Source organism: Amphibalanus amphitrite, unplaced genomic scaffold (assembly GCF_019059575.1).
Source record: "Amphibalanus amphitrite isolate SeventyFive unplaced genomic scaffold, NRLGWU_Aamphi_draft 000624F_arrow, whole genome shotgun sequence".
Taxonomy (NCBI): domain Eukaryota; kingdom Metazoa; phylum Arthropoda; class Thecostraca; order Balanomorpha; family Balanidae; genus Amphibalanus; species Amphibalanus amphitrite.
Genome location: NW_024882118.1, coordinates 196,525 through 224,166, shown reverse-complemented (window position 1 = coordinate 224,166; position 27,642 = coordinate 196,525). Strand labels below are relative to the sequence as shown.

The following is a 27,642-nucleotide window of genomic DNA, read 5'->3' as shown; positions in this document are numbered from 1 at the left end:
CCCTTCTAAACCCCTCCCGGTTCCCAACCCCAGCCTACTGTACGTTTAATACCCGGCCTGACTGCTCTGACGCCCGTGCCCGGCAGCAGCAGCAGCCGTCCAAGAGTTACAGCGACGACCCGGAGCCGCCGCCGGTTCAGCAGAGAGCCCGCTCGCCCGACTACTACCCTCCGCAGCAGCAGTCGCAGCAGCAGCACAGCTACTCGCAGCAGGCGAGTGAAAGGCTAGGACTTCACCATTCATCGCAGAGGGTTTATCGACGAATCGTTGATTGAAGCTCAGAGGATTCAGGATTAGCAATTGTGTTATCGGCAAAAGTTTGATGTTCCGGGTTCGCAAGGAGCTCAAATCAGAACCATTGTTCAATTATAACATCACTTTTATCTGTAGGGTTACCTATGCTCCTACCATAACACGCCTTGCAATCATGAAGACCATGCCAGGAGCAACGATAGCAGCCTGTCTGGCCCGCCGCCGTGTTCTGACCTCCCACCTCCGTGTTACAGCCGCCGTACCGGGAGAGTTCGCCGCCGTACTACGAGGCGTCGCCGTCGTCGGGCTCGGCACCGGCGCCGTCCCAGTACTACGAGGACAGGTACAAGGCCGCCACCTGTCCAGTACAGTACGTCACCGTCCGGCCGCGTGTACCGCCGCGTACCACCGCACCGCACGCCGACACACGGGCGCGGGCTGCATGGGCCGCTGAGGTCGCCCTGTAGATGGCAGGGGTAATGGAACGGAGGACTGGTGGTCCAGTGTAGGTGGCAGACGGGTGGAAGACGGGAGAGCGGGGATGCCGGACGGGGGGGGGGGGCAGGTATCCCTGTGGTTGGTAGAGATGACGAATGGGAAGGACGGTCAACTGATGGTGTTAGGCCCGAGTTGTGGACGGATGGGCTGGTAAGTGACAGGTGGTAACCCTGTAGATGGGAGAAATGGGAACTGGGAAGGGCAGCAGGACGTGGCCCTGCCGTTAGTCGTTTGACATTTTCTGAATCTGATCCACCAACAGTTCGTACTTCGTAGTCAGGCTTCCAATCAGCTGGTCAAGATAGCCAGGTCTTATGAGAGTTCACCAACTCCGCACCCTCTCACACACTCGGCACTACATGTGCGTGGCGACGCGGTCTCAGTTTTAGAGCCTTGGTCACAATCCGGAGTCAGCAGACTTACCTGCCAGTCGAAAGTGGCCATCGTCCCCTGGACATATGTATCCTAAATTGCAAGCGACTGCCCGCTGTCTGTGTTTGTATTGACCTGCGAATGGGTGTATGCGGTCGTACTAAGTGTTGGTGTGGAGTGGAATGCATGTACTGAATGTGTGCTTGTGTATCTATGCGCATACTGCATTGAGCTTGCGCTTGAGCATGTGCTCTTATTGTGGAACTTGCGCTGTTTTCTTTAACGATAGGCTGTTGGCCTGTTGGGACATATGAAGCTTTATTGAGGCTTTCAACCACCAATTCACGGTGACTGAGTTAATTATTAAGTGGTTGCCGCTTGACCATTGCTGCGTGAAAATGGCTTGTAATGCATATTGCAAATCCCTGCCTGGGGCGGCTAAAATGCATTGTTTATGTTTTAGTGCAAATCGTGGTATCCATTATATTGATTCGTTTTGTGCGGACGATCCCTCGCAAGGCATCATCATATCGCTCGCAGCTGCTCTTTTGTTTCCCTATTTCCATGCAAAATTTCGTTAAGTTTCAGCTTATGATTCTAAAACGCGCACGTATAAAGCAGGGATGCGGAGCCGGAGCCGGAGCCGCCGGAGCCGGCATATTTTGCCCGGAGCCGGAGCCGGAGCCGTAAAACAATATAGCCCGGAGCCGGAGCCGGAGCCGGAGCCGCCAAAAAAGGGGCGACTCCGGCTCCTTTTCTTAAGAGGAAACAATTATTTACCTAGTTCGGTTTGACAGTACAAGGCGTAAAACAATGTGGTATTCAATATAGCCTTGTTATACAAATACAGAAGCAGCGTGTACCAATCCCATCGCCTTTTTTCTTCACCCGTATTTAATTGATCGCATAGGGGATGTACTGAGTAGAAGCCGGAGCCGGAGCCGCCGGAGCCGGATCATTTTACTCGGAGCCGGAGCCGGAGCCGGAACCGATTTTTTTCTCCGGAGCCGGAGCCAGAGCCGTCTGAAATTTCCACGGCTCCGCATCCCTGGTATAAAGGTTTTCTTGTGCTTTTTCTGTTTCACACTCTGCTGACTCAAAGTGCTTTGTGCTATCGCCAAACCTAATCAGACAGGGACAGGCCCCGTGTTCACGTGTGCGGTCGTCTGCTGTTGACAGCCGGTCGCCGAGCGATGCTCCGTCGCAGCGTAACAGCTTCAGCAGCTACCGCGAGCCGCCGAGCGGCTACCGGGAGAGCGGCTACCGGGAGGAGGCGCCGCCGCCGCGCGCGCGCCGCTCTGTCGTCAGTCCAGAGAGACAGTACGTGGGGACGGGCGACGCAGGAGGGTGTGTCCCGCGGGAGAGAAAGGCGGGGGCCGCAAGAGAGAGCAGGGTGGGGTGCTGGAGGAGGGAGAGGGGGTATCGCAGTAGCAGGAAAGGGTGCGGGGTGACCGCTACATAGGACAGTTTGTCACTGGCTGTTAGAAAGTACATCGTTTGGATTGTGCTGATATTGAAACATTGCTTAAAATGACGCATTGATGCGTGAATGAAAGTACTAGGCAGCTCCAAATTAGTTTTTTGGGTGCTTCAAGTCGATAGCAGTCGAGAGGAACAGTACCGCCCATCTGAACGTTATATTCTCCGTGTTAGGTAGTAGGTCCACCCCTGCCAGTGACGGAGACGGGTACCGAGGCCGTCCTATTCTCTGATCCGCCCTTCTTCCCTGTGACAGGTACACCCCTGCCAGTGACGGAGACGGGTACCGAGGCCGTCCTATTCTCTGATCCGCCCTTCTTCCCTGTGACAGGTACACCCCTGCCAGTGACGGAGACGGGTACCGAGGCCGTCTTATTCTCTGATCCGCCCCTCTTCGCTGTCAGGTACACCCCTGCCAGTGACGGAGACGGGTACCGGGGCGGCGCCGACCCGCCGGCGTCCAGCCGCTCCGAGGCATACAGCGAACACAGCCACAGCTCGCTGAGGCAGTACGAGGCTGCCCGGCCCAAACGCAAGGTAGGCCCCCACTCTCACCGGCAGTATATCACTGCAAAGTGACACAGCGCGGAAGCAGACAGCCATTCAGCGCGACCTAACGGCGGTCCTGGCAGTGGGCGTGTTCGGACCATCATTGGAACTCATCTCCGGTGCTGTTTTAGAATTGGCGCGGTTGTGGCGGTGTTTCTCGATTCTTCTGACCAGGATGTGAATGCCTTGTGGAGAGAATTGAGCAATGTTCACGGAACTTCACTGCTGTTTGATAACACATCATTTAGATGACCCTTCGTCATTCAAGTTCCGCTTTATTGATCCGTTTGGAAATAGTTGTGATGACACGCAATAGTGCAATGCGTCGGCACTGCTGGATTGCGCTGTCTAAGCGCGCACAGGTACGTCGCAGCCAACGTGCGAACCCTTCCTTCCCATTGTGTAACTGCCGTTTGCGCCATCGCTGGGTGGTGCTGCTCTGTCAGTCGGGACGGCGCGGCGGGCTGTCCGCGCTCCGCCACTGACCGGCGCCCCCTGGCCGGCCTGCTTTCAGAGTCCGAACGTGCTGTCGGCGGTGCTGTGTCTGATCAAGGAACTGGACCTGCACGGCCTGGAGGTGGTGGATACGGCCGTCCGCTGCCGCATCCAGGAGCTCGAGGACTGAGCGGGGCCGTCCGCTGACGGAGCTGGCACCGTCTCGGTCTCCACCTGCCTGCACAGCAGCCACAGTAGCGCGCGGTAACCTGTAACCTGCTGTCACCCTTCCTAGTCACCCTGCACTTCCTTATCAGCGCGGATCGTGCACAAAACTCAACACCCCTGTCTGTGGACGTTCGGTCTGTCTGTCTGTCTGGTCTGCCCTCAGTCCTGACCTCGCCATCGCCAGCTGTATCCTCGCCATCCCCAACTGTGCCCTCTCCCCGGTCCAACTGCAGCTGCCGTCTGTACTGCACAATTGTCTCTTCCGGCCGGCCCCGCTACTTAGCCAGTCAATGGCCCCTGTCAGGCGCACGTACTTGAGAGCGATGTCGGCCCGTGGCCCCGTATCCGCTCCGTTTACTGCCCGCGCACGGACGGACTGTGTGCTGTTCGGCCGGCCCCCGCGGCCATCAGCAGATGGGCCCTGTCCGGCACCGCCCGACCCATGGCGGCTCCGTGGATTTCCTGTGTTACGGCCGATGTTTGTCCCCTGTGACACAGGGTCGTAGCCGCGTCTCAGGCCCGGAACGTCCCTGATGCCCCCCAGTGATCAGGTCGCGGGGTTCGAGCGGGACGTCGAAGTCACTTCGAAGCTGATTTGATCACAGATCTGTTTGCGCCGTCCAGCTAAAGACACGCGTTTCTCATAGGCACCGTGCGGGGTAAAGACGATGGCCAGGCCAAGCCGCTTTGCAATTGGTTGCTTTTGGAGTTTGAATGGCAATCGGAGTGCAGTATTTCCAGATAGGAGAACGACCGTGATTTCCAAGATGATTTGGAACATGAGATTATTGAAGAAGTGGCATGGGAAGCCTGGACAGTATTTGTTACGACCAACGGTCTGTATCGTTGAAGGATGGATAGATTTATGAGGGTAAGGAGTAAGGAGCATCGCTAGCAACATTAGCACCCTTCACCGAACTGATATTTAATTGTAGCGCGGTCGTCCGATGGACGGGTACGACGGGTGGGCGGCGGCACTAAGACTACTATAATTCAGGTGGCCGGAGGCCGGCAGTGTCCGGCGCCAATATCCGGTTACCTGGGGCGCACACAGACGGATGGCCGTCTATCCGCGGGGCGCGGCAATCGGCCCCGTCCAGCTGCGCCGCCGTCCGTCTCCGTCACCAATCTGACGCGGCAGTCGGCCGGCGGCAGCGCGCCGCATCTGTACACGTAACGAGAGCTCACGAATCGCACCGCACACCGTCGGCGCGCTCTAACCAACGGCGCTCACAACACACGCTGGGTCCAAGGCTTTAGTAAGATACGTTGTTTTAGATTTGTGGTAAGTATAGGATTTCTGGGAAATCCGTTCGTCTATAAGTTGCGTCAGCATAATAGAGAGATCGGTTTAACGTTGACCGTCGCGGGTAACTGCGGATATGATGGCCCAATTGTAACGCTTGAGACTCAAAACAACGCTCAAACGGTTGCGGCCGCGGCCGAGCACATGCTACTGGACTGGTTCTTTGTGCGGGTTTTGTCGGAGCGATTCACGACGGATAATGTGATTTCACCAGTCCTGCGTGGCTGCCTGTGCGTCTGTTATTGTAGCACTGCCCGAGAATCTCTTGTTCTCAATGTAATGTGTTATGCGCTCTGTTCGCTTCATCTGTGTCAGATCTGAAGTATTTTGTCGCTCATCACATCCTGTGTCCCATATCGGCTTCAAGGCGTTTGGCTGAACGCTTGGTTTCGGCCTACTTTGACGCCCATCTAAGAATAGGGTGTCCGGACGTGATCGTACCGAGATGAAGATGAGGTTTTCGTGTAACGAAATCTCTCGGCCTGCGAGAACCATGTACTCATGTGAGCAGCCCGGCCCGCCCAGCCCGCTGTTGTGTTGTAACACCGGCTGGGGTCGGCGGCGGCAGCGGCGCGGTCCGGCCGGCCAGCGCCAGGCGCCGCGCCGCCCGCCTCGTATGTGATAAGATGCTGGCGTAATTCACACTTGTTTTAGTTTTCTAATAAATCTACTTGTCGGAGGCCGTGTGTTCGTTGACCACTCTTCATTAGCCGTGGGACGAGTGTCTGGGCTAATTGGACGAGGCGCCCATGGGCCGTCTCCGAGTGGGCAGCCGCCGCGCGCCGGGCCGGCCGGCGCTCAATATCACTAATGCAGCCGTCGGCGGGCCGCCGCCTGTTGCAGCGTTCTCCGCGCCGGCGACACGTCGCCGCCATCAGCAGATGACGGTCTCTGTTCGTGACGTCACCCGCACGGACGGACGGACGGACAGCGCGCCGGTCAGCGGGCACACGTGCCGGGGAGGGGGGCACACGCACTGAGCTGGCTGAGGTTGGGGACTGGCGCCCTCATACCGGGCACGCGCCGCGCAGCTGGATGGGTGGTCTGCCGCATCAACACTGGATGTGTGCCTGGTCTGCCCCAGTGGCTGGTGCCGGAGCAGACCAGGGATGGCCCTGATGCGCAGGTGTTTGTACTGGATGATGACTTTCAGCTGCGAGAGCTGCAATGCAATGAATGTATAACGTAACCGCACTTAGCAAGCTGCGAAATTGCTTTCCAAATTTCCCACATTCCATTTTGGTATCCCTGCGTCAAGTGAACTCCGAGCGGGGCTCTGCCAATGCGATGCGCGTCTCGACTGTTGATTGCATCCACTGTGTCCGTGTCAGGCCATGCATCTGGCGTCAGCGCGTGGGTTTGTTACGTGATGTCGGCGATTGGTGTTGCAGCGCGGCTCGAGCAGGATGCTCCCGGCAGATGATCTCAAATACCGACACGCATGCCCGAGCACATTACACATGTGCAATCACGTGATGGGAAATATCCAGCAGTGCGCAGTGGTGTGCGACGAAGGAGCACTTCTCATGCGGTCATGGCGCCTGCCCGGAGCGGCGTCTCTGTAATACCGACTCCCACCACCGCAATCGGACTAGGAATCTACCAGATTGGTTCGGAGAATACACATTGCACATCGCAATTTTTAATCCAGAGCGTATCAAACTTGCTCTTGCGTACCACTCCAGCCGCTGCGTTCGGTTGGCACCCGGGAACAGTGCTCGGAACGGACGACGCTGTGTCATAAAGACGCCCACCGTTGAAATTTCGGCGACGATTGTCGCCCGGGCCGCACGGCCAGCCTACGCGTCTGCCGGCGGCCCCGACTGTGTCGCGCCCAGTTAGGTTTGTCTGTAGACGTGAGTGTCGGCCGGCGGCACCATAATCGGACGGCCGACAGGGCGCTCGGCCCCCGCGGCCGGACAGCCAGCGGAGGCACCGGACACCCGCGCTACCCCGGCGGCAGATTGGAGAGTACGGCTTCCTCACGAGCCTCGGGGCGCGGCTGTGACTGTCCTCTCGTCGTAGGCTCGGCGGCTCAAACAATCCAGCTTCCGTCATTTCAGCAACCCGAGGTCCCGGCCTCGGACTGGCCCTTCTGAGCATTGGATGTCTGCTGGACCGCCAGAACGGCGGATGGCCCACTACAGGGTGGGGCAGCATAATCGGGAATGCTTTTTGGGCTCTGGTCATGAGTAGGCATGGCATTATTTTGATAAATTATATCATGGCAACGAAACGCCCAAAAGTTGTGCATCATCTGACATGAATACATCCATGAGCATGCAACCTCCTGGAAAAGAGCAGCAAAATAGTTCGACGGTGCTCCAAGTGCTTTGCGCGCGCCCATAGACACTAATGTTAAACGAGTAAAACAAGAACATTTTGTTTAAAACAATGCCATTCCACGTAAAGGTTGCTGGACAGGTCAACGTGTTATCACGGACGATAAGGATTGTGTGGGGATACTTAGGACAAAAAGTTAACGTAATCGTCGTAAAATAACTCTTAGCAGAGGACATACAAGATGACTCACTTGAATATAAGGAAGAAGCTCTTGAGCATATTAAAAAGAAACAATGTTCAAAACTTCAGCGACCAAAAATCTTATCACCGACTAGAATACGATAAAAAAGAATGGCATGCCATATAGGGGATTGTATCGAGAATATTGCAGCGGTCATGCAAAGTAAACATCCTGTTGAGGTGATGGACCTATGGGTGGTCTTCAAGGGAGGTGCACGTGGTGCACCCTACTTCATCGAGCCCGGATAAAACGAGCACCTCTGGTAAATACATCCACACTCTGGCAGACTCACGTGGAGTCGTCGGAAGAGAGGATCACTGACGGTCCAGATCACGTCTTACGAGGACTCTGTCCGTGCTGGTACTGCAGTGAGGACGACATGTTATTGTGTAGGGCACCTCCACCTGAGATGAACCAAAAACTTCTGGTCCTTCAACTCCGCCGATTTAAATCCGACCAAATTCTTTATATGGAGCGTTTTTTGGTAGAAGTTTAATGAACAACTTATCATCAGTAAAAACGGTCTTCAGTGCAAGGTACGAAGCTGATGGGCGATCATGGACAAGCAGGAGGTTGCACGTGCATGCGCGTGCTTTTGGACCCGCCTTGAGAAGGTCATCGACGCGAAGGGCGGTCAAATAGGATGAGGGATAGGTAAAAGGTGACCGATTGATGGGATGTTGTTAAAATAGTGCTTGGAGCTATATTTTTAAATTCATGACCAAATAATCCCGTTTGATATTTATTCCCGATTATGCTGCCCCACCCTGTAGACCGACCGGGCGGGGATGTCTGCTGGGCCGTCCGGGCGTTGGGTGTTCACAGTCCGCCCGGACGGCGCTCTGAGGGCTGCTGGCGTCATATCCGGCGTCGGGCGCCATGCAGGGGCGTTCACACGGCAAAAACGACCGCTCGGCCCGCTGGGCTGATGCAATAGTTCATCCCCCTTACTGCCCGGAGAGCCTTGCAACCATCAGTCTACTTCAGCATAGCAGCCCGCCCCGGTACAACCCAACAGCTCGCCTCGAGCTCTACATACAGTGCCGACCCCTTTGCGATACTTTGGGTCTCGTCCCTGGCGCCTGTTGATGTTGAACTACATAGTGCCTTTTAAAAGTGGTTACCAAGCCAACCTCTTTATCTTCCATATGCCTTAATTAGCGTCTCAATGTGCGAGTTTTGAGGTCTAGCCCAAGCCATTTTTGAATGTGATGGCAACTCATCGCAAATTTCGTTTCAACGCTACGAGTACTTGTCTCCAGCAGCTCTGGCTCCCAACACTGACATCTCGGGTCCCTTCCCGACCTCCGACCTCTGATCTCGGGTCCCGTCCCGACTCTCCCTATCTCCCAAATCGTCGTCCCGGCCGTAATGGGACAGCCACTTTGTTTGGTGCTCCGGACCGCGGCGGGCGGCCGCCGCCCACGCTGCCGCCCCCGCCCCCGCCCCCGCCCTCACCGCCCACCCGACCGCTGCCGCCCGCCCCATAAAGTCGGTCCGCATCCGCCCCGAGCCGTTCCCAGTGAAAAACTGCCCGGCGGCAGTATATTACGGCGCGCGACCACCATCTCAAATGCCAACAAACACATCGCGTCGGCCGATACGCGGACAGTTCCATTGTCTAGTCTGCAGGGTTCATCTGAGAGGCCGGCCGCCCGACCGACCCGGAGAGGACTCGCCGAATGAGCACCATCCAGTCGACGACAGATGAACACGCCTCTCACAAAGACCAGGCATCTGCAGTGTTCCCTGTGAGGCGAGCAAGCCTCTGCCGTCCACCATGGCTTGGGGTTAACTCACCAAGCCGTCCTGTGTCCGTGCTGGGGATGCAGTCGGTCGAAGTCGCCGCCCTATCCCAGTGAGGTGGCACTGCCGCGGCCCTTGCTGAACTCCTCGTACCTCCGGAGCATCTCCTGGCTGACCGAGGGGCCCGTGGTGCGCAGGGCACCCAGGAAATCCGAGAGCTGCAAGTCGCGCGCCACCACCTGTCAAACAAATACGGAGTGAGCGAGGACTGTGATGGACTAGGGTCTAGGAAATACACAAACGGAGTCGCATCATTGAAAATGTGCGTTGGTAAACCAGGTATCAACGAGACAGTCATTTGATCACATCTGATTTGGTCAATTATCAGCGGGGGATTCATGTATAACGAGCCTCCCAAATGACCCCGTTCCAGCAATGCAACAATACGTTCCCAAATCCATTGCAATGTAGTTATCGGTAAAGCATTGTCGTCGATAACTTTCGGGTCGCCATTTCACTGAAGAGTTCCGAATTTCTCAGCCCCCAATGGAACTTGGCTCGGCCGCTCAGACAGTTCTATATAGCATTCGCTAGAATCCAGACAATGCGCAAATGGTTGTGACCTGAATTTCCCTGCAGTACGCCGGTCGGTATGATGCACCAGGCAATGACACATTGACACGGTCTATGGCGTGCGGCGAACACAACGAGTGACGGGCCGATTGATATGTTTGTAATCTTATGTTCGCATCAGACATCGGATAGCGAGTATACTAGTCTATGTAACTTGGATTGAATGTTTGCACCCATGTAAATCGTAGGTCCATGCAAGAGATAATCAGTGATCACGTTATGGGCAGATCATGGCTACCGAGTCGGCTGCTGAGTTGAACTTAATTAGAATTCGAAGCAGTCTACAAAGAATAGCTCATTTACGTGCATTTGGAGATATCTAGCTATGCAAAGACGCATCGAACCGGTTCACCAGTTTGCACCAGCTCACCAGTCTATAGGTAAGTATTGTTAGTTCGTATTAGTTCAGCATTTCGTAATATTTCAACGAACATCAAACGCAGGGGCGTAGGTAGCTGTGTACATAAATCACATCGTTTTCCTAAAGACTTAATTAGATTGGTTAGTGTTAGTGTAGGGCCGGAAGCAGCTATTTGCAAAAGCTTCAGATATGTACTGGTATGCCGTATGAGTCACGACTAACGCTTCAGCCAGGCAGGTTCGGTCTCAAAGCTTACAAGTCCTGCCCCTAGATGGCACGAGTGGTTTACCCCTGACGTTATGCTGCGCCGCATAGCTCGAAAACGACAGCGCCCCCACCCCCTTGCTCGCGCTGCACTGTTCTCTCACTGGCTTGACCACGGTCAGGGTTGGCTTTTTGACCATGAAAATGACTGATGTAACATGTCAGAGCTTCTGTGTAGTACATGAAAGAATAAAAATCGACGCCACACCAACGTTCCAGCGCTTCTTTTACAGAGAAAGGTCATTTCGACATACGACGTTCTAAAACTTGATGTCAGTCATGACAGCCCATATTCAGCCCAGTTGCGCCTTTTTCGGTGAGTCGTCATAGCTCCCAATGACTCTTTTCTAAAAAAAAAAAGTTCACATCGTTTTCAAAAGGGTCGTAAGTTACATAAAGCCTGTGAATATAGAAAGAATATGCTAACCTTATCACAATGTGCCTGGCTCGGGTGAGCACATTGCAGTGTTCCCCGGGTAAACCGAATTTGTAGAAAGCCTTTGGCGGCAGCAAACACACCCGTTTAGCGCTGCGTCTCATTTCCCGTAGCGCGTCTCCCGGTGTCTCACACACTGCCATCAGAGGCTCTCCTGTCGCTGAGCCTCATACATACGCGGCATTCAGCGGTTATGCAATGTGCGTCTGGCCAGCTCTGTGGGACGGCAGACACGGCTGTACCGGGATCCGGGAGAGACGATACCCACAGTGTCGGGTGTCACCGCCCCTGGCTACAGCCGACGGATCAGCGGACTCGATAAGTACGCGCTATCATGACAGTTTACCTACTAATAGACTAAATAGCATGAACAATATCCGACCTGAATACGTACCAAATATAGTTGCGAAAGATCAGTTAGTTACCGGTAAATGTATGCTGCTTCCGGTGTTTAAATAGCATTTAAGTTGATTGAGTTCCGTCACCAATCACTGGGCGATCGCACGTCCCCTGTGGTCCCGCCAGAGACCCCTTGGGTCGAGTATAAGGGGTCCCCATCTCGTGCGGCACCACCAGGGACTCATGAAGGGCTCGTTCCCGAGTCCCAGGCCCAAGCCCCATGTTCTATCCCCGGTCAGGAAGAGCCAGCTGACACCCGGAGACACGGACCATCAGTGATGATCGTCCCAGAAGGTTATCGATATATACGAGCGAGTCAATGAGACGAGGGCTCTCAATGGAACCGTCCCGATCGGGGCCACTCTAAGATTGACATGACCGACCGTGAATGCACGCGGCAACGGCCCGACCACGCGGACGTTTCGGGTTTGATGATACCAATAAGACCACATAAACCAGCTTTACGGCACGGCGACAGTGACAATCGCTCGTATTTGCATAGGCCGTCAGCGGCCTTTGCAACATTCAACCACCTATTCAGACGGCATTAGGAAGCGTCGGTCGGGCCGGGCTGGGATGTAAGTACATGTATGCATAGGTATAAGTGCATTATAAAAATATTTAGGAACACAAATATGCCTTGTTCATGCAATTATACACAGCATTAACGCGTACTCACCGCGTGGAAGGGTATGTCGGACACAGAGCAGGTGAACGCGTCCGGGTGACTCGGCTCGCACACCATAAACTGGCCTGTAACGCACGCAAAGGCAGCAGCATTCAGCATCGGTGATTCAGCTCATTGGCTAGTCGTTATACCAGAAAAATGCACAGAAGGGGATATCCACTATCCAGCAATTGCTGTCCAGCGGTTTCGATGCAGTTAAGTGTGGTATATCCATCTCTGGTTATCTATAACAACCCTTCCCAGTGGGCACTGCGAAATCGGACGTCGGACATAGGCCCTGTCCGTTTATTCAGAAGCAATTTTCGAATTAGGCCAGATAGCGGCGCAATCGTTTGCGGGAGAGATGGCAGTCGGTGGCCCCCGCGGGAGCAAGGGACGGAGATGTCGCCGGCGACCCAGCCGCCCCGGCGCGGCTGTCGCACTGGACAGCTGAAATCGTCCCGACCAGTCAACGCCAATGGCATTTTACGAGATTGGTCCGCGAGGGCAGACCTATTCCCAGATAAACATGTTTTATGACAGGGCGGTGAGCAGAATGTTGACATGTCATTTCATGATTCAATCACCATGTGCCGAACAAACACTTTTACCAAACAAATTGTTTGTTGCATCACCCGAACCTCTCCGACATAGAGTGGTTCCGTTTTATTTGGAGCACCCGTCTCACGGCCGGCGGCGCGGGCCCGTTTCAGAGTGGGTCGCGTCTCCTCTCTAATGGCACCGCTCCTCCGTCAGTGAGAGCTCGGCCCGTCTGCAGGGCCGGCTCACGGCTCAGAGAAGGGCCGCAGACTGGAGCGGGTGGCTATAACTGATGGTGTGAGTGTCCCGTGTCGTTAGAGGAGCGGCCGGGGGCGTCAGCACGGCCATTAGCGCCGTCACCCCCGGAAACTGAGACGGACGCACCGCCCGCTCCTCCGGCCGACGACAGCCGGCCAAGAACCAGACAACAGAAGGAGAACAATATTTGTAATGGATACCTGGATAACAGCTGGACCACAGCTATCACTCCAACATCAGCATGGGAGAACAATCACGGAGAATAATCGTAGGAATGTCACTCAACAGCCGCCACCAGCTCCGGACAACCGACAAATCGCAACAGAAAGCCGTGGCTTCTTCAAAGAAATCTACATGAGTAACATTGAATAGCAGTGTGTCCGACAGTGTGTCCCTGTGCTGCTCAGCATATACATTAAATACGCACGGATGGCAGGCTCCGATAAAGATAGTTCGCCCGCCCTTAGGAGTGTCTGTTCAAACTTAATGCGCGCTATTTATGGTGAAACGGAACATTAGCAGAGGAAGGTTTTAAGCCTGTAACTGTGAAGCGTGCCGTTGTTCATCTTACAGCGACCATGATAAATCGGTGAATGAAACATACCATTATAAGTCTTCTGCGCTGTGCTTTAAAGCGGAAGCTGAAGTAGATCTCCGGACGTTCCAACCATTCACCGACTCTGATATGTAATACGGCGAGCGAATAATTTACAGAGAGGTCATGGTCAAGGTCATTAACCAGCTAGAAACGCTGGAAAGCTGAATGTCACTTTTTCATCAGTGTATGTAGCCGGCCATTGTGTTTTGTACGCCTTTGTGCTAGCCATTCAAATCGGCGGTCGTTACTCTTGCTCTTCCCTCGGGTGGGGGCATCTTACATTACCGATTCTAGCATTACCGTTAGTCCGGTTACACATTGGGACAGACCCGGACTAACGCTGACTGCAGCGGGTCGGTATGAGTCAGCCCTTAGGCTCGATCGAGCCACATCACCGGCAGTTCCCCAGGCCCGACTCTGATATCAGCTGACCGGGGTGGGGACCGAAACTGGGCGTCTAAGACGTGTGTTCATACTCACGGCGCAGTAAGAACATCTGTCGGCGCGGTATGTCTGTAGCCGACTGAAAGGGATGCAGACAGTCGTTATGTCCATTCAGATGAATAATCATTCTGCTGATGCCTCCATCATTTGCTTTCGCTATCATTCGACAAATGGTATCTGCAACTGGTCGAAACTAACAAATGTTTTCCAAACTGCGTCGGATGGTTGCAATTCAATTCATTCAGTCAGCGGCATTAAAACCATAAGTCAGCATTTAACATTTTCAGCCCATTATCAAGCATGAAAATCTGATAGCCATCAATAAATGGAAGATGATCGTGCCTGCCTACCGTCGAGACGATTCCATATTACACGGTTGGCAAACTGACCCATCGCTGACCTCATGACTTATGAATGGTACTGACCCATTACGGCCATCACTATTCGCGTGATCAGATTATCCTTAGTCTCATGAAAGAGCTAGTCGAACCATCTCTGACGCCATTTGGCGGCGTTTTGTCCACCCGATTAGCTACCCAGCAGTCAGTCGATCACGTACTGCGGCTAACAAGCATGTCACTTACCGGATCCGTTAGCACCTCCCATAGGCAAGAGGAGCAGCTTTAACGATTTCATCTTTGAATATTGTGCGTATGCACGTGTCGTGGAACAAAGCTGGATGAAACTCTGCATACAAACTCTGTAGCTATAGGTACAAATGTGGGAAGTGGTATTGGAAAATGAAAGGCGTGGAAGCCGCTGGTCGGACGCACCGTCTCCGAGTCGTCGCCAGCTGGTGGCCGTCTCGAGCTCGCGCAGCGGCTGGTAGAGCGCGTGCTGGGTGAGCTCTGCCAGGTCGGAGCCGGAGAGGCCGTCGGTGCCGGCCAGCAGCTGCTGCCAGTCGAGCTCCGAGAGACTGGTGGCCGTGCCGCCCAGGTGCAGCTCGATCAGACGCCGCTGCGCCGCCCTGGCGACACACGCACGGTGCATACGAGTATTGCACATCAGTGACATCAGCCGTACTCATAAACAGATGGACACACCGGCCTAATAGGTACGGTATGCATTTACTACAGTCTAGTCTGACTACATATAGTGTGACTCATGCCAAATGAACGCATCCAGCCAGGAGAATGACGATGAAAGCGGCGCGTGTGCAAAGGAGGGAAGGGGACTGATTAACATTCGTAAGGCTGTTGAATTGATATGAAGAACTTGTATGATTTCTTCGACAACAGAATGGATTACTTATTTATTTGAAATTATCCCTTGTATTTAGACAATGCTCGTGGGCGAAAACAAAAATATGCCCACCCTGTCGTCTTTTAGCCCCCAGATCGTGATTCACTATAAAAGTGAGCTTCCGTTGTCGGGTACAGGTTACGTCAGGCACCAGATTCCCTGACAAAACCCAAAAGGCCCTCGTTCAGACATGTTATCTACTCGCCACACTCGCGCCCACCAGTTCCGTGGACTGAAATTTGCACCACTGAAATGTGCACCACCAACGACCAGTAACTAGAAACAATACCCGTCCCACTCCCGGCGACATAACGACGCACAACGATCTCTGCGAGCATGTTGCATAAGGGAAATGTCGCGACGTCCGATGAAATTCAGTCCGGCAATGCTAACAGGACACGCCATTGGGCTCAACTAGAACAGAAGCCCGGCAGCCCCGGCCGACCACGCGTCTCGTCATGGAGCACGCGGCAACTTGGCTGGCTGGCACGGACCAGTGGCGATTCGGAGTTCAGTGAAAAGTTGGCGTCGACGTCACCGCTGGTGACGCCAGTGCAGGGGACGGGCGTCTGCGTCACAGACGCGCGCCGTCGCGCCGCTGTGTCGCCACTCTGTCGAACTGAACTGACTGGGTTCGGTTCCGGCGCCGGCGACGACGGTATGTGGCCGCCACCAGCGCTATGGGAGGAACGACCGGACAGGACCGGCAGTAAAATGGGCAGAAGGTGCTGGGATAGGCACTGCTAAAATGCATTAGAAAATAAATTCCTACATCCGCGGCAGCATATACGCAGCTGTAACATGTACAGGACACACAGGACATGAGCAGGACCCCCTGCAGGTCAGCTAGCACTACGACTAACCTGTCGGGCAGCGGCACGTAGACGCGCCTCTGGAAGCGGCGCAGGAAGGCCGGGTCCAGGTCCCAGGGGCAGTTGGTGGCCGCCAACAGGAAGGTGGTGGCCGCCGCGCCTCCGCCGCCTCCGCCGGACAGCAGGCCGTCCATCAGCTGCAGCAGGTGCGTCTTCAGCCGGCGGGTGTGCTCCTCCTCGCGGCCCGAGCGGACGCGACACAGGCCGTCCAGTTCGTCGACGAACAGAACGGCCCGGCCTGCCGGCTGGCGAGAGGCGGCGCGGGCAAACAGGTCCGACATGGCCCTGCACGAGACGGGCGGGCGGGGTGAGACGGTGAGGGGGGGAATGGGAATTGTGGGGAGCGATATTGAACAAGACTGCGAGCATGCTGAAGACACTGAAGATCACCACCTCGATTTCGTATCAAGAAGCGAACACTTATTGGTTTCTTCTAAGAAGGAAAAATAAATTTTACCTTTACCTAATATCCAGAAAATTAGAGCATACATTCGGGAAGCCAGTCAGAGTTAGGTAATATTCGCCTGTGATGTAACAAACGAGTATGGCAGATCACTATGACCTGATGCCTACCGCTGCGCCGATTGATAATATAGGTATTATGCAATGTTATAAATGGGTAAAATCGCAATGGTGACAGGCGCTCGTGCTGGAAACCGTGAGTTAATTCTGCTGCGTGTTCGTTTCGTTTTACTTTAAAATATTTCAAAATTACGTTCCTTCGCAATAAGTTTGTTTCATTAAGATGATAATAGTCACCATTGGTATCGGTAATGTTGAGGCTAATTTGTCAAATTAATCAAAGGCACGCCTGTTTCAGTTTCCTCATGAGCGCAGTCCGAAGCTATCGCTCTGAAATGTCTGCGGCTGGGGTGATTTGTTAGACGAGGTGGCGTACCGGATTGCATTTTTATTGCTTCATTGGTTTCTCCGATTCCCTGCCGGTATGAAATCCCACACCCTCAATCGTGCGCGCCCATCGCACGTGCTCGTGCGGAGCGAACCTTAAACTTCAATTTACGGGTCCAATCACCAACAGAATGCCATGACCCACTTCGGTAATACCTATTCCTCATCGCAGGGCGGGCCGGAGTCAGCCTTCGCCATTCGACATGCAGTGGCCGCGCGGAAGTGTGTGGGACCCAACGATTAAGGCTTTGGTTTCCAAAGGATGCTAGAGCTTATGTTATGGTCCGGTTCACTGAGGTGCAAATCCTAGCCTAGGACATTTTATACGAACAGAGCTGAGCAGCAACGCGAATAATGATTAGGGATCTCTCGACATATTTATCATATCTCCGTAGGTATATCAATTATCTAAGATAGGACGGCGTGTATCTCTCGGGTCTCATACGAATACGGCGTCGTCGGCACCAGCTCCTGCCCTCCCGACCGTTCTGGATGACAGCGATGGGGAGTAGCCCCGCGAACTCACTTTTCAGTCTCGCCGACATAGGACGAGAGCAGGTCGGCGGCGGACACGGGGAACAGCTCGGCGCCCGCCTCGCCGGCCACGGCCGCCGCCAGGCGCGACTTGCCGGTGCCGGGCGGCCCGTAGAGCAACACCCGGGTCCACGGCCGGCGGCCACCTGTAATACACGGTGACGGCCCGCATAGTAACACACAGCAACACCCGGGTCCACGGCCGGTGGCCACCTGTAATACACGGTGACGGTACGGTACATACGGTACGAGCGGTACGGCACACGGAACGATCCGTGCAGACAAAGCAAGACTCCCGGGTCCACGGCCCTCGGTACCCTACGGTACAAGACACGATACTGTCTAGTGTTAACTGGACTAACTCAGTGCACACACCACAGAACGAAGGTATACGGTATACGGAACGGCCTGTACAACTGCACAAACACAGCAGCATCCGAGTCCACGGCCGACGCCCCCCGCCCCCTCCCCCTGCTAATATATGGTACAGTCCGTACAAATTTGCACACAGAGGCGTACCCTGGTCCACGAGGACGCTCCCCCCCCCCCCCCCCCCCTCCGTGCATGACACGGTATCTTCTGCACACATAACAGAACGATGGTATGCAGTACAAGGCACGGTCAGAATAAGCAGCAGTGCCCAAAGTCTTTGGACCATGCAACACATCTGACCAGACACCTCGGCAATAGCAACTGGAATATTGTCAAATTCAACTTTTCGGTATGAAATTCGGTCCGATTTTTTTTTTTTACAAAATGGAAACGCGTTCAAAGTAAAAAAAATAACACTGTAAAGTGTAATGTTAATTTCATAATACAGGACCTCGGACAAACATTATATCAAATCGATACCATTACAAGGCATACTTTTTACAGGCCAAATGAGTTGATAACAGGGACCATTATAAATGATGAGGATCGAATTTTTCGTCAACGACATCGGATGACTGATTGCGCCATTTCCTCTGGACATGGACAGCAGTCACCCACTATATGTTTTGTTGCTGCATCATTATCAGCTGAGGCTGATGCAATCTATTCGTCTGGGATGTTTACTGACACAAAAACGGTCCATTTGTGGCCAAAGCTGTGTGGCAGGCCGGTGATGAAGCTCCACGAGGACGGAGTTTGTCGGCCGGAGCCATTACAGGACAGATGATTGATGGAGGGACCAAAGATAGGCCGACCATTAAATTAATGCATCTTTGCTGTACGCATCTGAATACATCCGCAAGCGGCCGCAACCAACAACAAGTGCGTTCAAAACTCCCACGCGACTTTCATTATTAACCACGACTTTCATCATTAATATCAACGCAACATAAAAGTATAAGGGAGTAACGATCGCGGATTTTTTTATCTAATAAGCACAAGCTGCCACCGAAGTGCATCTCCATTAACAATTATGCTTAAGTGAAAAACTGAAAGTTCCGTGATATGAGATAGTCAAAATCAATGAACTTAGGCGGTAGGTACCGAAAAGCAGACGCTTGTAAAGTTACTTCAGCAAGAGACAACGAAAAACGTTCAGACCATTTCATTCGTTCTTCCCCGTCCCGTGGCCCAGTTAATGAAAACAGGAACACAAAATCATGACACAAAATTTATACCAAACATCCATTACTGGTTTTGGAAATGCTCACGCAGTTTGACGGAAGTAATCACACTGAGTTTGAATAAAAGTAACTGACACACTGTGGCAGCGATGACACTTATCTTACAGTGTCACAATTTTAGTTTAACAAGTTTTAGTTAAAGGGACCCTCCCACCTTAACATTAGATTTGAGTTGAGATAGCCAAAATGGGGTCCCTGGCTCACAATTACCGGTTTCGGCACTCACAACATCGAGAAATGCCTTAAATCGGAAATATTGAATTTCAAAATTGCAGCATTTTGATTCAGAGGGGCTAATGCTTAGGAATACCCCTCTGAATGTGTGACGTCAGCGCAAATATCTAACGATTTTTGAATGTTTGACTAAAACGTTTTGTAGCACGCGGTGGTATATGCTATTTGCGCGCAACATCTGCCGCAAACGCCGCACTTCTAAAATAAAGTCGCTAGAAACAGCGGAGATCCCAAAAAAGTAAACAAAAGTAAAAGTCTAATATTTTGAAAACCGGTGAATATTTTTCGGTGAAATTTGGTAGATATTCGTTTTCGCTCTTTCTGAACCGAGCGACATCACTTTCATGCCAATTCATAAACTTTTTTGAAGGTGGGAGGGTCCCTTTAACAAGTAATTTTAGTTTTAGTTAACAAGTTTAACAGTGTCAAAATTTATCGCCCAAACCAAAAGTGGGCCTTACTTCTGCCTTCAGTGACGCTGTCGGGTACACATGACGCAAATGGGCCTTACATGGGCGCGGCGGACAGAAAAGTTTGCCGTCTATTTCGGGCGGGACTGGGCCGAACCGCGACGGAGCGGCCGTCGCCCGGGCCACGGTAAAAACCGGGCCAGACAGAGGAGGCTGGGCGCCGGCCGGGCGCCAGACCCTCCCCCCGTCCCTGCAGGCTGCGGCCACGGTCAGCACTCCGGAAACCCGCAGCCGCAACTTTTCGGGCGTCTGGTGGTGGTCGCTTTGTCACCAAGTTGTCCCTCATGCACCAGTCTTCATTGCCGTGACGTCAGTTAGGGGACGTAGTTATTTGGGAAAGTCTAGTTTGTCACGATAGACGTGGCCTACGTTAAATATGAAAACATTTGTAGGCATATGAGCAGCAATTATACTGTCAATACAGTCCCCGTGAGTACTACGCAGTGAGGCCAAGTAGTAGGACAATACGGCACAAGGCAATGCATGCGACAAGTGACGTAAGCGGGCCACCTTACGACCACGAGTGACGTTGACGTTTTACTACGCGCGTGGTCCGACACGGGTGGAGCAAATTGTGCGTAGTTTTGTCGCCGTAGCAGTCTGCGACGCTGTCCCCGGCACGCGATAGAGCAGTGTCTGATATCCGATCCTGCCCCCCCCCCCCCCTCTCGACCGACAGTCAGCGTCTGAGTTCCTACCGACACGACACCCGGCCCGCCCGCCGCCGACGTCTCGTCACCCGCGCGGCTGTCACGGTATCGGATGTCTCCCACCTGTGAATAGATGCGGGAACTGGACGGGCATGATGACCGCCTCTGCCAGCGACGCCTTGGCCTCTTCCAGACCGGCCACGTCGGAGAAGCGGAGCCGGGAGCGGTGGGGCGCCGTCAGCGGCCGCCGGTCGCCGCCGCCGTCCCGCACCGCCGCGTCTGCCGGACGGGAGGGGACATGGGGATGTGGAGTCAGCGGGACACGGGACAGACGGGTCAGCGGGACAGTGGACAGTTCAGCTGGACAGAGTAGTGAGACTTTTGGCACGTTTAGAACGAGAACGAGCCACAGAACGAGAACTAATTCGAATAGAACGAGAACTAATTCGAGGTGTGGACTCGTCTAAACCACATTCTGCGACACAAAATAACATTCAAACTATATTTGCAACACTAAACTCGCTTTTTCGTCTTGGCGCGCCATGAATCTGAATGATTTCTAACCAAATATTTCCGCCAGAAATCACAGCAAACTCGGGAAATCTGTGTTTTTGAACTGCTATGAATGGCTGCCATTGTAATTGAAAACACCATTCAATGGCAGATTGGCCCTATAAAACTTGTTTTATAGACAAACATGGTCAGACTTGGTAGACGGAGATCTGATGTAATGTGACAAACTTCTGGCCCATAATTCGAACAGGCCACCCAAGACCCACGAAATGTATTGCAAAGTCAACAGTAAACTGAACTTTAAATGTGATGCAATTCTATAAGTGATAGCCGATGTATCGATGCCTGACATTTTTTATAGTTTCAACGAATAACAACTCACAAAACTTTGTGTTACCTGATCAGACAAAAACAGCCTAAGTCAAGACGGTAATTGAAACATCGCATTTCTACTACTGCACAGTTCAACAAATAGTTTCGCTTTAGGCGAATGAACGAAGGAAAGAAATCCTCGTCAAAACTCAAAACGTGTCATGACGCTTTATGTGTCATGACGCTTTATGTGTCATGTGTGTATCTGAGAGCGAAGCTCCGCGATCGGGTTGTTTCAGACCCATGTCGGTTCGTAACGAACACCCCGCACGTGATTCTGTCAGCTAGGCACTCACCGACTGCCGACGGGACGGGTGGGGTGCGGCTCGCTGTCTCCGGAAGGCTGGCCTCTGTAACAACGGCCAGGACACGTCAGAGACGCGTTCTGGGTAACAGTAGGTAGCATGCCTTCGAAGTGAGGTCACACTCACACATGTTTGAAAGGTGTTCTGCGTGTTCGTGCGTGGTCACGTCGTCTCGTCTATCCCTAAATGATGAAATATTAACCTTCGCCCCAGTGGGGGGCGAATGTTATATGTTACCATATATGTTATATGCATATGTTACCACCCTGTCGCGTTTTTAGCGTATAAATAAAAAACCGCGGCGGCGGCCGCCTGGCATAGCTTTTTGTACATCAATTTTGGACAATGTGTGAAATTTTTGACCCCAGGTCATGTCAGGTCATTTCACCAGGTCAAGTTAACTGACCAGGCATAAAAAAGTTTGCAATCATGTCCAGCCTGCAGTGTTTGTCAGAGAGGTTTTAAACTTGGTGGATTGCATGATGTTATGGGCGCCTACAATTTGTATATCCCGGATTTTTTATATGATCCGTGACCTAAGGTCAGGTCAGTGGCGTGACCTTACCATTATAAGTCAACGGAGAAAAATGAAAATGCCTCTAGATCCGTGTGTACGCATAGGAAAAGTCCAAATATTTCAGAATCACAATGATTTGGATCACCCGTGACGACCAAGGTGTCTTTTTTGCTGATAGCCTCTAGAAAGGTCATCCAAGATCATTTGAGACTACAAACAGCTTTTTGCCAATAACTTTCGATTGGAAAGAGATAGGACGCTGGGGATGGCTTCATTGTGTTTGTCTTGTTGAGACGCATCGAATGATATGCACCATGACCTTTTCCGGTCAGGCCATGACCTTGACCTGAGGTCAAATTTTCAAGTTGACCTTTCAAGGTCAAATTATAGTTCATTCGACGCGTTTCGTCGAGAGGAACACGATTCTGGCAATATAAATGTCGTGGCTTTTTCTAGACAAAAGTTATTGTCGAAAAACACTTTGCGAAAAAAAACAGCTATTTTTGGAGTTTTTGCCCTCTGGAGGCTAAACCGTTGACCTGAGGTCAATTTTGATGATGACCTTATCGAAAGAAGAGTTCACAAGCTATCGATTGCTTTTCCATGCGTTTTTCTAGCTATCATAGTTCCTGAGATAAAAGCATGTTTTCTGAAAAATATAATGACATTTGGCAAATTTTGACCTTTGATGACCTCCAGTGACCCCAATATTGCTCCAAGATGAAAAATGACTGGAATAGTTTCAAACGTACGCATTTAGAGCTATCGACTGCTTTTTACCGCGTCTTTCTAGCCCCCTCTTAGTTTTTGAGTTAGAGGTGGGTGGTAACATATGCCCCCACCCCCACCCCCACTAGGGCGAAGTTGGCTGAGACCGCCACCGGGGCGCGGGTTAATTGATAAGTTGCTCACTTCGATGGTGCCGCGACTCTTAGTACCAAAAGCATAATTCAAACAATAAAAAACAGCTATGCAACATTAACAAAATAACACACTTTAACGCATAATTACAGCAATCACAGCTCGTACACCCATGACCCAAGCCTCAGCAATTGAAGTGTAAAATGACTGTCAAATATCGTTCGGAAAAGCTCAGCACTGTGACCATCCAACCACCAGGGCCGTGTCACCGACTTCTCGGGGTGTTTCCCCGCGGCGCCCGCCCGCAGTGAGTCGTCATTAACCCGCCCTGACAGCCCGCGGCCGCTGCGGCCGCTCATGCCACCCAGTTGTCGCAGTCGGTTCGAATAGAGTCACGGGTGGCCACCGCCCAATAGCATGCCGTGACCGGTTCCATGAAGCCCGGGGGAGCACCCAGCCGCAGCGGACGCCACTGACCGGCCCCAGCCGGCGTGATTTGACGGCTCCGGCACCCCAGGACCGCCGCCCGCGGCCAACAGTAACACGATATATAGGCCCACATACGTCAGAGGCGCGTCGCAGATCGGCCGCAACTTGGACATCGCTGGGGAGGATCACACTTTGACACCGAGTTCGGAAAACTGTCACAACTAGTGCTGTATGAACCACTGATTCCCAGCTGAAAATACAAATATCACTCCAATGGAATTAGCGTCAGGAGAATATTTTGGCGACGAACAAAACAACTTTTCGCGTGAAATGATGGCAGATACTTCTGCTCGAGTGTTGGTTGAGAGCAGGTATTCGCATCCTTTTATTATCTATTAGGACCGTAGACCGGCGCTCGACGCTCCTGGCACAAATTGCAACCCGCTAAACGTATTTCATATTAATACCAATCTTATGAATCGTTGACATAAAAACAAATATACGGCACATTTAATGAAAAAATGTTTGAATGTAAGAACAATCTTACCAAAACTGCACTCAATGGCATCATCACAGATTGCCACAAACTTTCAAAAGTAAAATATCAGAAAAGACCACCTTACTAACATCTGAGAGCGTTCCTGATTAGGCTAACACCACCAGTGTCGAATGACTTAAATGACTAATGAAGTGCATACCGTTTGACGCTTGTAGCCCCACGCCACGACACACATTCACTGGCTTCATCAATCACTCTACATGTAATATACCTGGGTAACACATCTCGCCAATAAATTAGCACCAATTAGGTCAGGATACAAACTTACCTCTAATTGCCCAAATCAGCATGAGCCTGCCTTATTACAGCCCACCTACATACCTACACCTGAAATTAGTAATAACAGTGCAGTTAGGCCCAGACGACCAGCACGCCCACGCTGCGCCTACTGTTATTTCGACCTGAGTGTGTAATCGCTGTTTGGCCAAAATAGCTTGTTTGATTGGTCATACTAATCAGAGCACCTATATAATAATAATCAAACGGAGGCTCATAGGAGGCAGCGTGAGATCTAATTCGAAGCCAACACTACACACAAAGTGCGTGCCCAGAGTCATGGTGCCCGACACTTACCTTTTCTGGCGGCGCTGGCGGCCTTGGCGGGCGGCGGCCTCCTGCAGATGCGCAGGATCTTGGCCTGCTGGTGCTGACACTCGTCCAACAGCGCCTGCAGGCTCTCCTGCCACCGAGCGACGGCGGCATCAGCGCAAACGACAAACTGACCAGACCCGTCGACACAACACATATGTACACGTTGGCACAGTGACAATAACGTAATGACACGATACACTGATACGGTAACAATCGCTCCTTTTTCCGTAAAGGATTAGATGTCCTACCTTCGTCTTCCAAAAATTGCTTGAATTTTTAGAGATTTGGTGGCTCATCATATGGAACAGCCACGGGCCCACCTACGCCTGTATCCCATAGGGATGTGCGTGCATCAGGCGAAAGACACCGGGGACTCCTATGGACAGGTGATAACGGGACCCGCACCATGATGGGATCCTGTTTGATTCATGCTTTAAAAGGCGATCAGTGTTAGAATAAAGAATCTGCGCAAAAAAAAACATGACAGAAAAAGAGAGAAGAAAATTACAGAACGCGAAGCACATCAGCCTCTCGGCGCCGAGCCGCTCCCGCCGGTTGCCGCGTGTACCGGAGCCGACGGTCGGCCGCTGCGCCGGTCTGTCGCTCCACCGGGAGCGGCAGGTGTCGCTGTCGGCCGCCGGTCAGCTCGGAGCGCAGAGAGACCGTGCCACAGCCTCACACGCAGTCTCCGCCCGGCATTGTCCCACTGTGATTAGAAACCTCCAGAGTTCGCTTAGATCTGGGACTGCTTTTAATCAGTCTCGCGCCTCTGCGCTGCGCGGCTGTCAGTCATTCCACAAGTGAGGCATGCTCTCCGGGGCCCGTTGGATTGTATTCACCGCCTCATCCCAAATCTGGCCGTTTCGTTTCGGGGTTCTTTGAACTATCTCATCTCAGTTCACCCTGAGTTGCAGTTTCGGCGGTCGCAGCTCTCTGAGCTGTCCCATGCTGAAAGAGAGAAGGAGTGCCGCTGGGAGCTCTGCACCGACTCACCCTGAACGGAGGATGCTGTTCGGCGGCCCTCAGCCGGGCCAGGTTGGTGGTCAGCCGCTCATAGAATGACGTCATCAGCAATGGGTCGAGGCGGGCCACGTCTGAACCGTCCCCGACCAGCTGCTGGATACACTCCAGGCTGCAGAGCGCAGGCGCACACAAAATGAAAACATTCGGTACGGGCGTGTAGGTGTGCACTGAACAGTACAGGCTCACTCTCCATGTTTGACGTGGTAGGGGGGCTTTGACATAGATCCATTAATCCACAAATTAAACACGAGAGGCTGAAGAAAAACGCTAAAAGAAAATCGTCGCAATCAATGCTGAAAGGTAAACCGGCTGCTCCAGTGGGAACTGTCTCAATAGACTTAAACCAGCGGCTGCGCCACTTGTTTCGCGACGTGGTCATAAAATGCGGCACCAGCCAATTTTCTTTCGAATGCTGTTCGATTCATATCGATGTGTCGTCTAGAAACAGAGATATTAGCGGAAATGTGAAGAGGAGAAATTTTGAGCTTGAGGACTGCTCTGAGGGCTTTGATGGGTAAAATTTAGGTGATACGGGGTCAAGTCGGGTCAAGGGGCTCATTTTTGGACACCATGACTCAGGTCAGGTCACCTTCGGTCAGGCCAGGTCACATAGGTCACCTTCTGTCACATTGGATCAGCCTGTGCCACACTTCTACCACTACCACTACCAATGCCACTACCCCCTACCCCTACCCCTATTTCGACAATTCACCATAGGCACTAGGCAGACTATGCCGTACTGTCGAAAGCACCTGCACTATTGCTGAAATGTGTGCACTGCCGCCTAAATTGGGTGTAAAAAGGTGTAAGAAGTGTACAGATCGGCGCGGTGGAAAATTTGAGTGTTTGTATGGATGGGAGGTTTTGGAAGGTCGATAGGCCGGGACCGAATGACAATCGTAGGGACCAATGGCTGCGATGTGAAGCGCTCGAAGTTGAAGTGGTCGCGCCACACCCGCCGCCGGACTCACCAGGCCAGCGCCTCTGAAAAAAGACAAGAAACGAAATGTGACAAAGGCACCGAGGAGGCAGTAGTCTTTTACAATTTACGTACGCTTGCGGATCTGCCAAAACATCACTAAGAGTATCTAAAACATAAAATCGTAAGCATGGGCCATTCAAACACTGGACTGCAGCTTCGAGCCAGCACAGGTAGATAGCCAATATTAGGTATTGCATGAGCCCACTTTTGAATTAAAACCCACCTTGGTAATCGTACTCAGATCTTGAGCGATCCTTTTCAGCCATTAAATTCAACTATTATTCGGTAAAAAATGCATTTAGCTGGAATATTTGCAACACAGCAGCGCTGCAGCAGCAAGCCGCGAGCCTACGTGGCCTTGAACCAGTAACAAAAACAACAGTTTATTGAATGAAGCAGAAAATTGTTGTTTATTTTTGAAAGTTAATATGCATATAAATAGCTTTAAAATGAAACTAAAATATGTTTTATTTTTCCAAAAATTATAATTTATTGATAAATACCAGCTTAAAACAGTAATAAGTTTTTTAAACATTACTCGATTATTAAAAGCCATGGGTTTTATTCGTCGTCAATAAGGAGCCTCAAATTGTATCGCACATTGAATATGCTCAACATTGTGGGCGGCGAAATACAGGGCCTACCCCTTTTTACATAACATAGGCTTGGCCTACCACAATGTTATCGTGTTAGTGTAAGTCAGAGTAAGCACATCAGTGTAATTACTATGCATTTCAGACCCCATGAGACCCTAATTTTTGGCGATAATTTGTTCAATATTTGTCCAATTTGCTTCAAATTTTCACAATGCACATTTCAGCTCAAGCGCCAATTTTCGCCAATATGGTCTCTTAACAAAATATCAAATTTTAGGGTACTTGTCGTTGCCTCGTAATGTTAAAATCGGCTCCGTAAATCCGTCAGTGGAGTAGAGGCTATCCGTGCGTAGGTGTGACGTCACAAACACGTGACGT

The 27,642-nt window shown here is 52.1% G+C and overlaps 2 protein-coding genes across 30 annotated transcripts in view; one reads left to right on the top strand and one right to left on the bottom strand.

Annotated features, from left to right (window-relative positions):
- Positions 1-5,798, top strand: part of LOC122363502 (cilia- and flagella-associated protein 410-like) — a 34,154-nt gene extending 28,356 nt beyond the window's left edge. For 10 of the 29 annotated variants that reach the window (XM_043332852.1, XM_043332865.1, XM_043332862.1 and 7 more), the window contains 5 exons: positions 87-212; positions 507-595; positions 2,302-2,442; positions 3,006-3,138; positions 3,665-5,798. In XM_043332852.1, coding sequence (XP_043188787.1) covers positions 87-212; positions 507-595; positions 2,302-2,442; positions 3,006-3,138; positions 3,665-3,775 — 600 coding nt within the window. In that variant the 3' untranslated portion in view covers positions 3,776-5,798. Of the gene's footprint in view, positions 1-86; positions 213-506; positions 623-2,301; positions 2,443-3,005; positions 3,139-3,664 lie in introns of all 29 variants that reach the window. The other 19 variants (XM_043332870.1, XM_043332858.1, XM_043332860.1 and 16 more) reach the window with 3 other exon arrangements.
- A 3,341-nt stretch (positions 5,799-9,139) lies between these two features.
- Positions 9,140-27,022, bottom strand: LOC122363501 (vacuolar protein sorting-associated protein 4-like). Its single transcript, XM_043332840.1, has 11 exons — positions 26,892-27,022; positions 26,658-26,670; positions 25,657-25,795; positions 24,646-24,751; positions 21,698-21,751; positions 20,640-20,795; positions 17,539-17,692; positions 16,095-16,388; positions 14,763-14,956; positions 12,162-12,235; positions 9,140-9,628 (listed from the first exon to the last, which is right to left on the bottom strand). The coding sequence occupies exons 1-11, from the start codon at positions 26,932-26,934 to the stop codon at positions 9,494-9,496; spliced, it is 1,362 nt and encodes a 453-aa protein (XP_043188775.1). The 5' UTR covers positions 26,935-27,022; the 3' UTR covers positions 9,140-9,493.
- Between the last annotated feature and the right edge of the window lie 620 nt (positions 27,023-27,642).

Excerpts from the sequence above, each read along its gene's own strand:
- LOC122363501 (XM_043332840.1), bottom strand. The coding sequence starts at position 26,934 with ATGGCTGAAAAGGATCGCTCAAGATCTGAGTACGATTACCAAG. Across the intron at positions 16,389-17,538 it reads TATGTCGGCGAGACTGAAAA|GGCCATGTCGGACCTGTTTG; the intron begins GTGAGTTCGCGG and ends CGTCTCGTGCAG. Across the intron at positions 9,629-12,161 it reads CCGACATACCCTTCCACGCG|GTGGTGGCGCGCGACTTGCA; the intron begins GTGAGTACGCGT and ends TTTGTTTGACAG.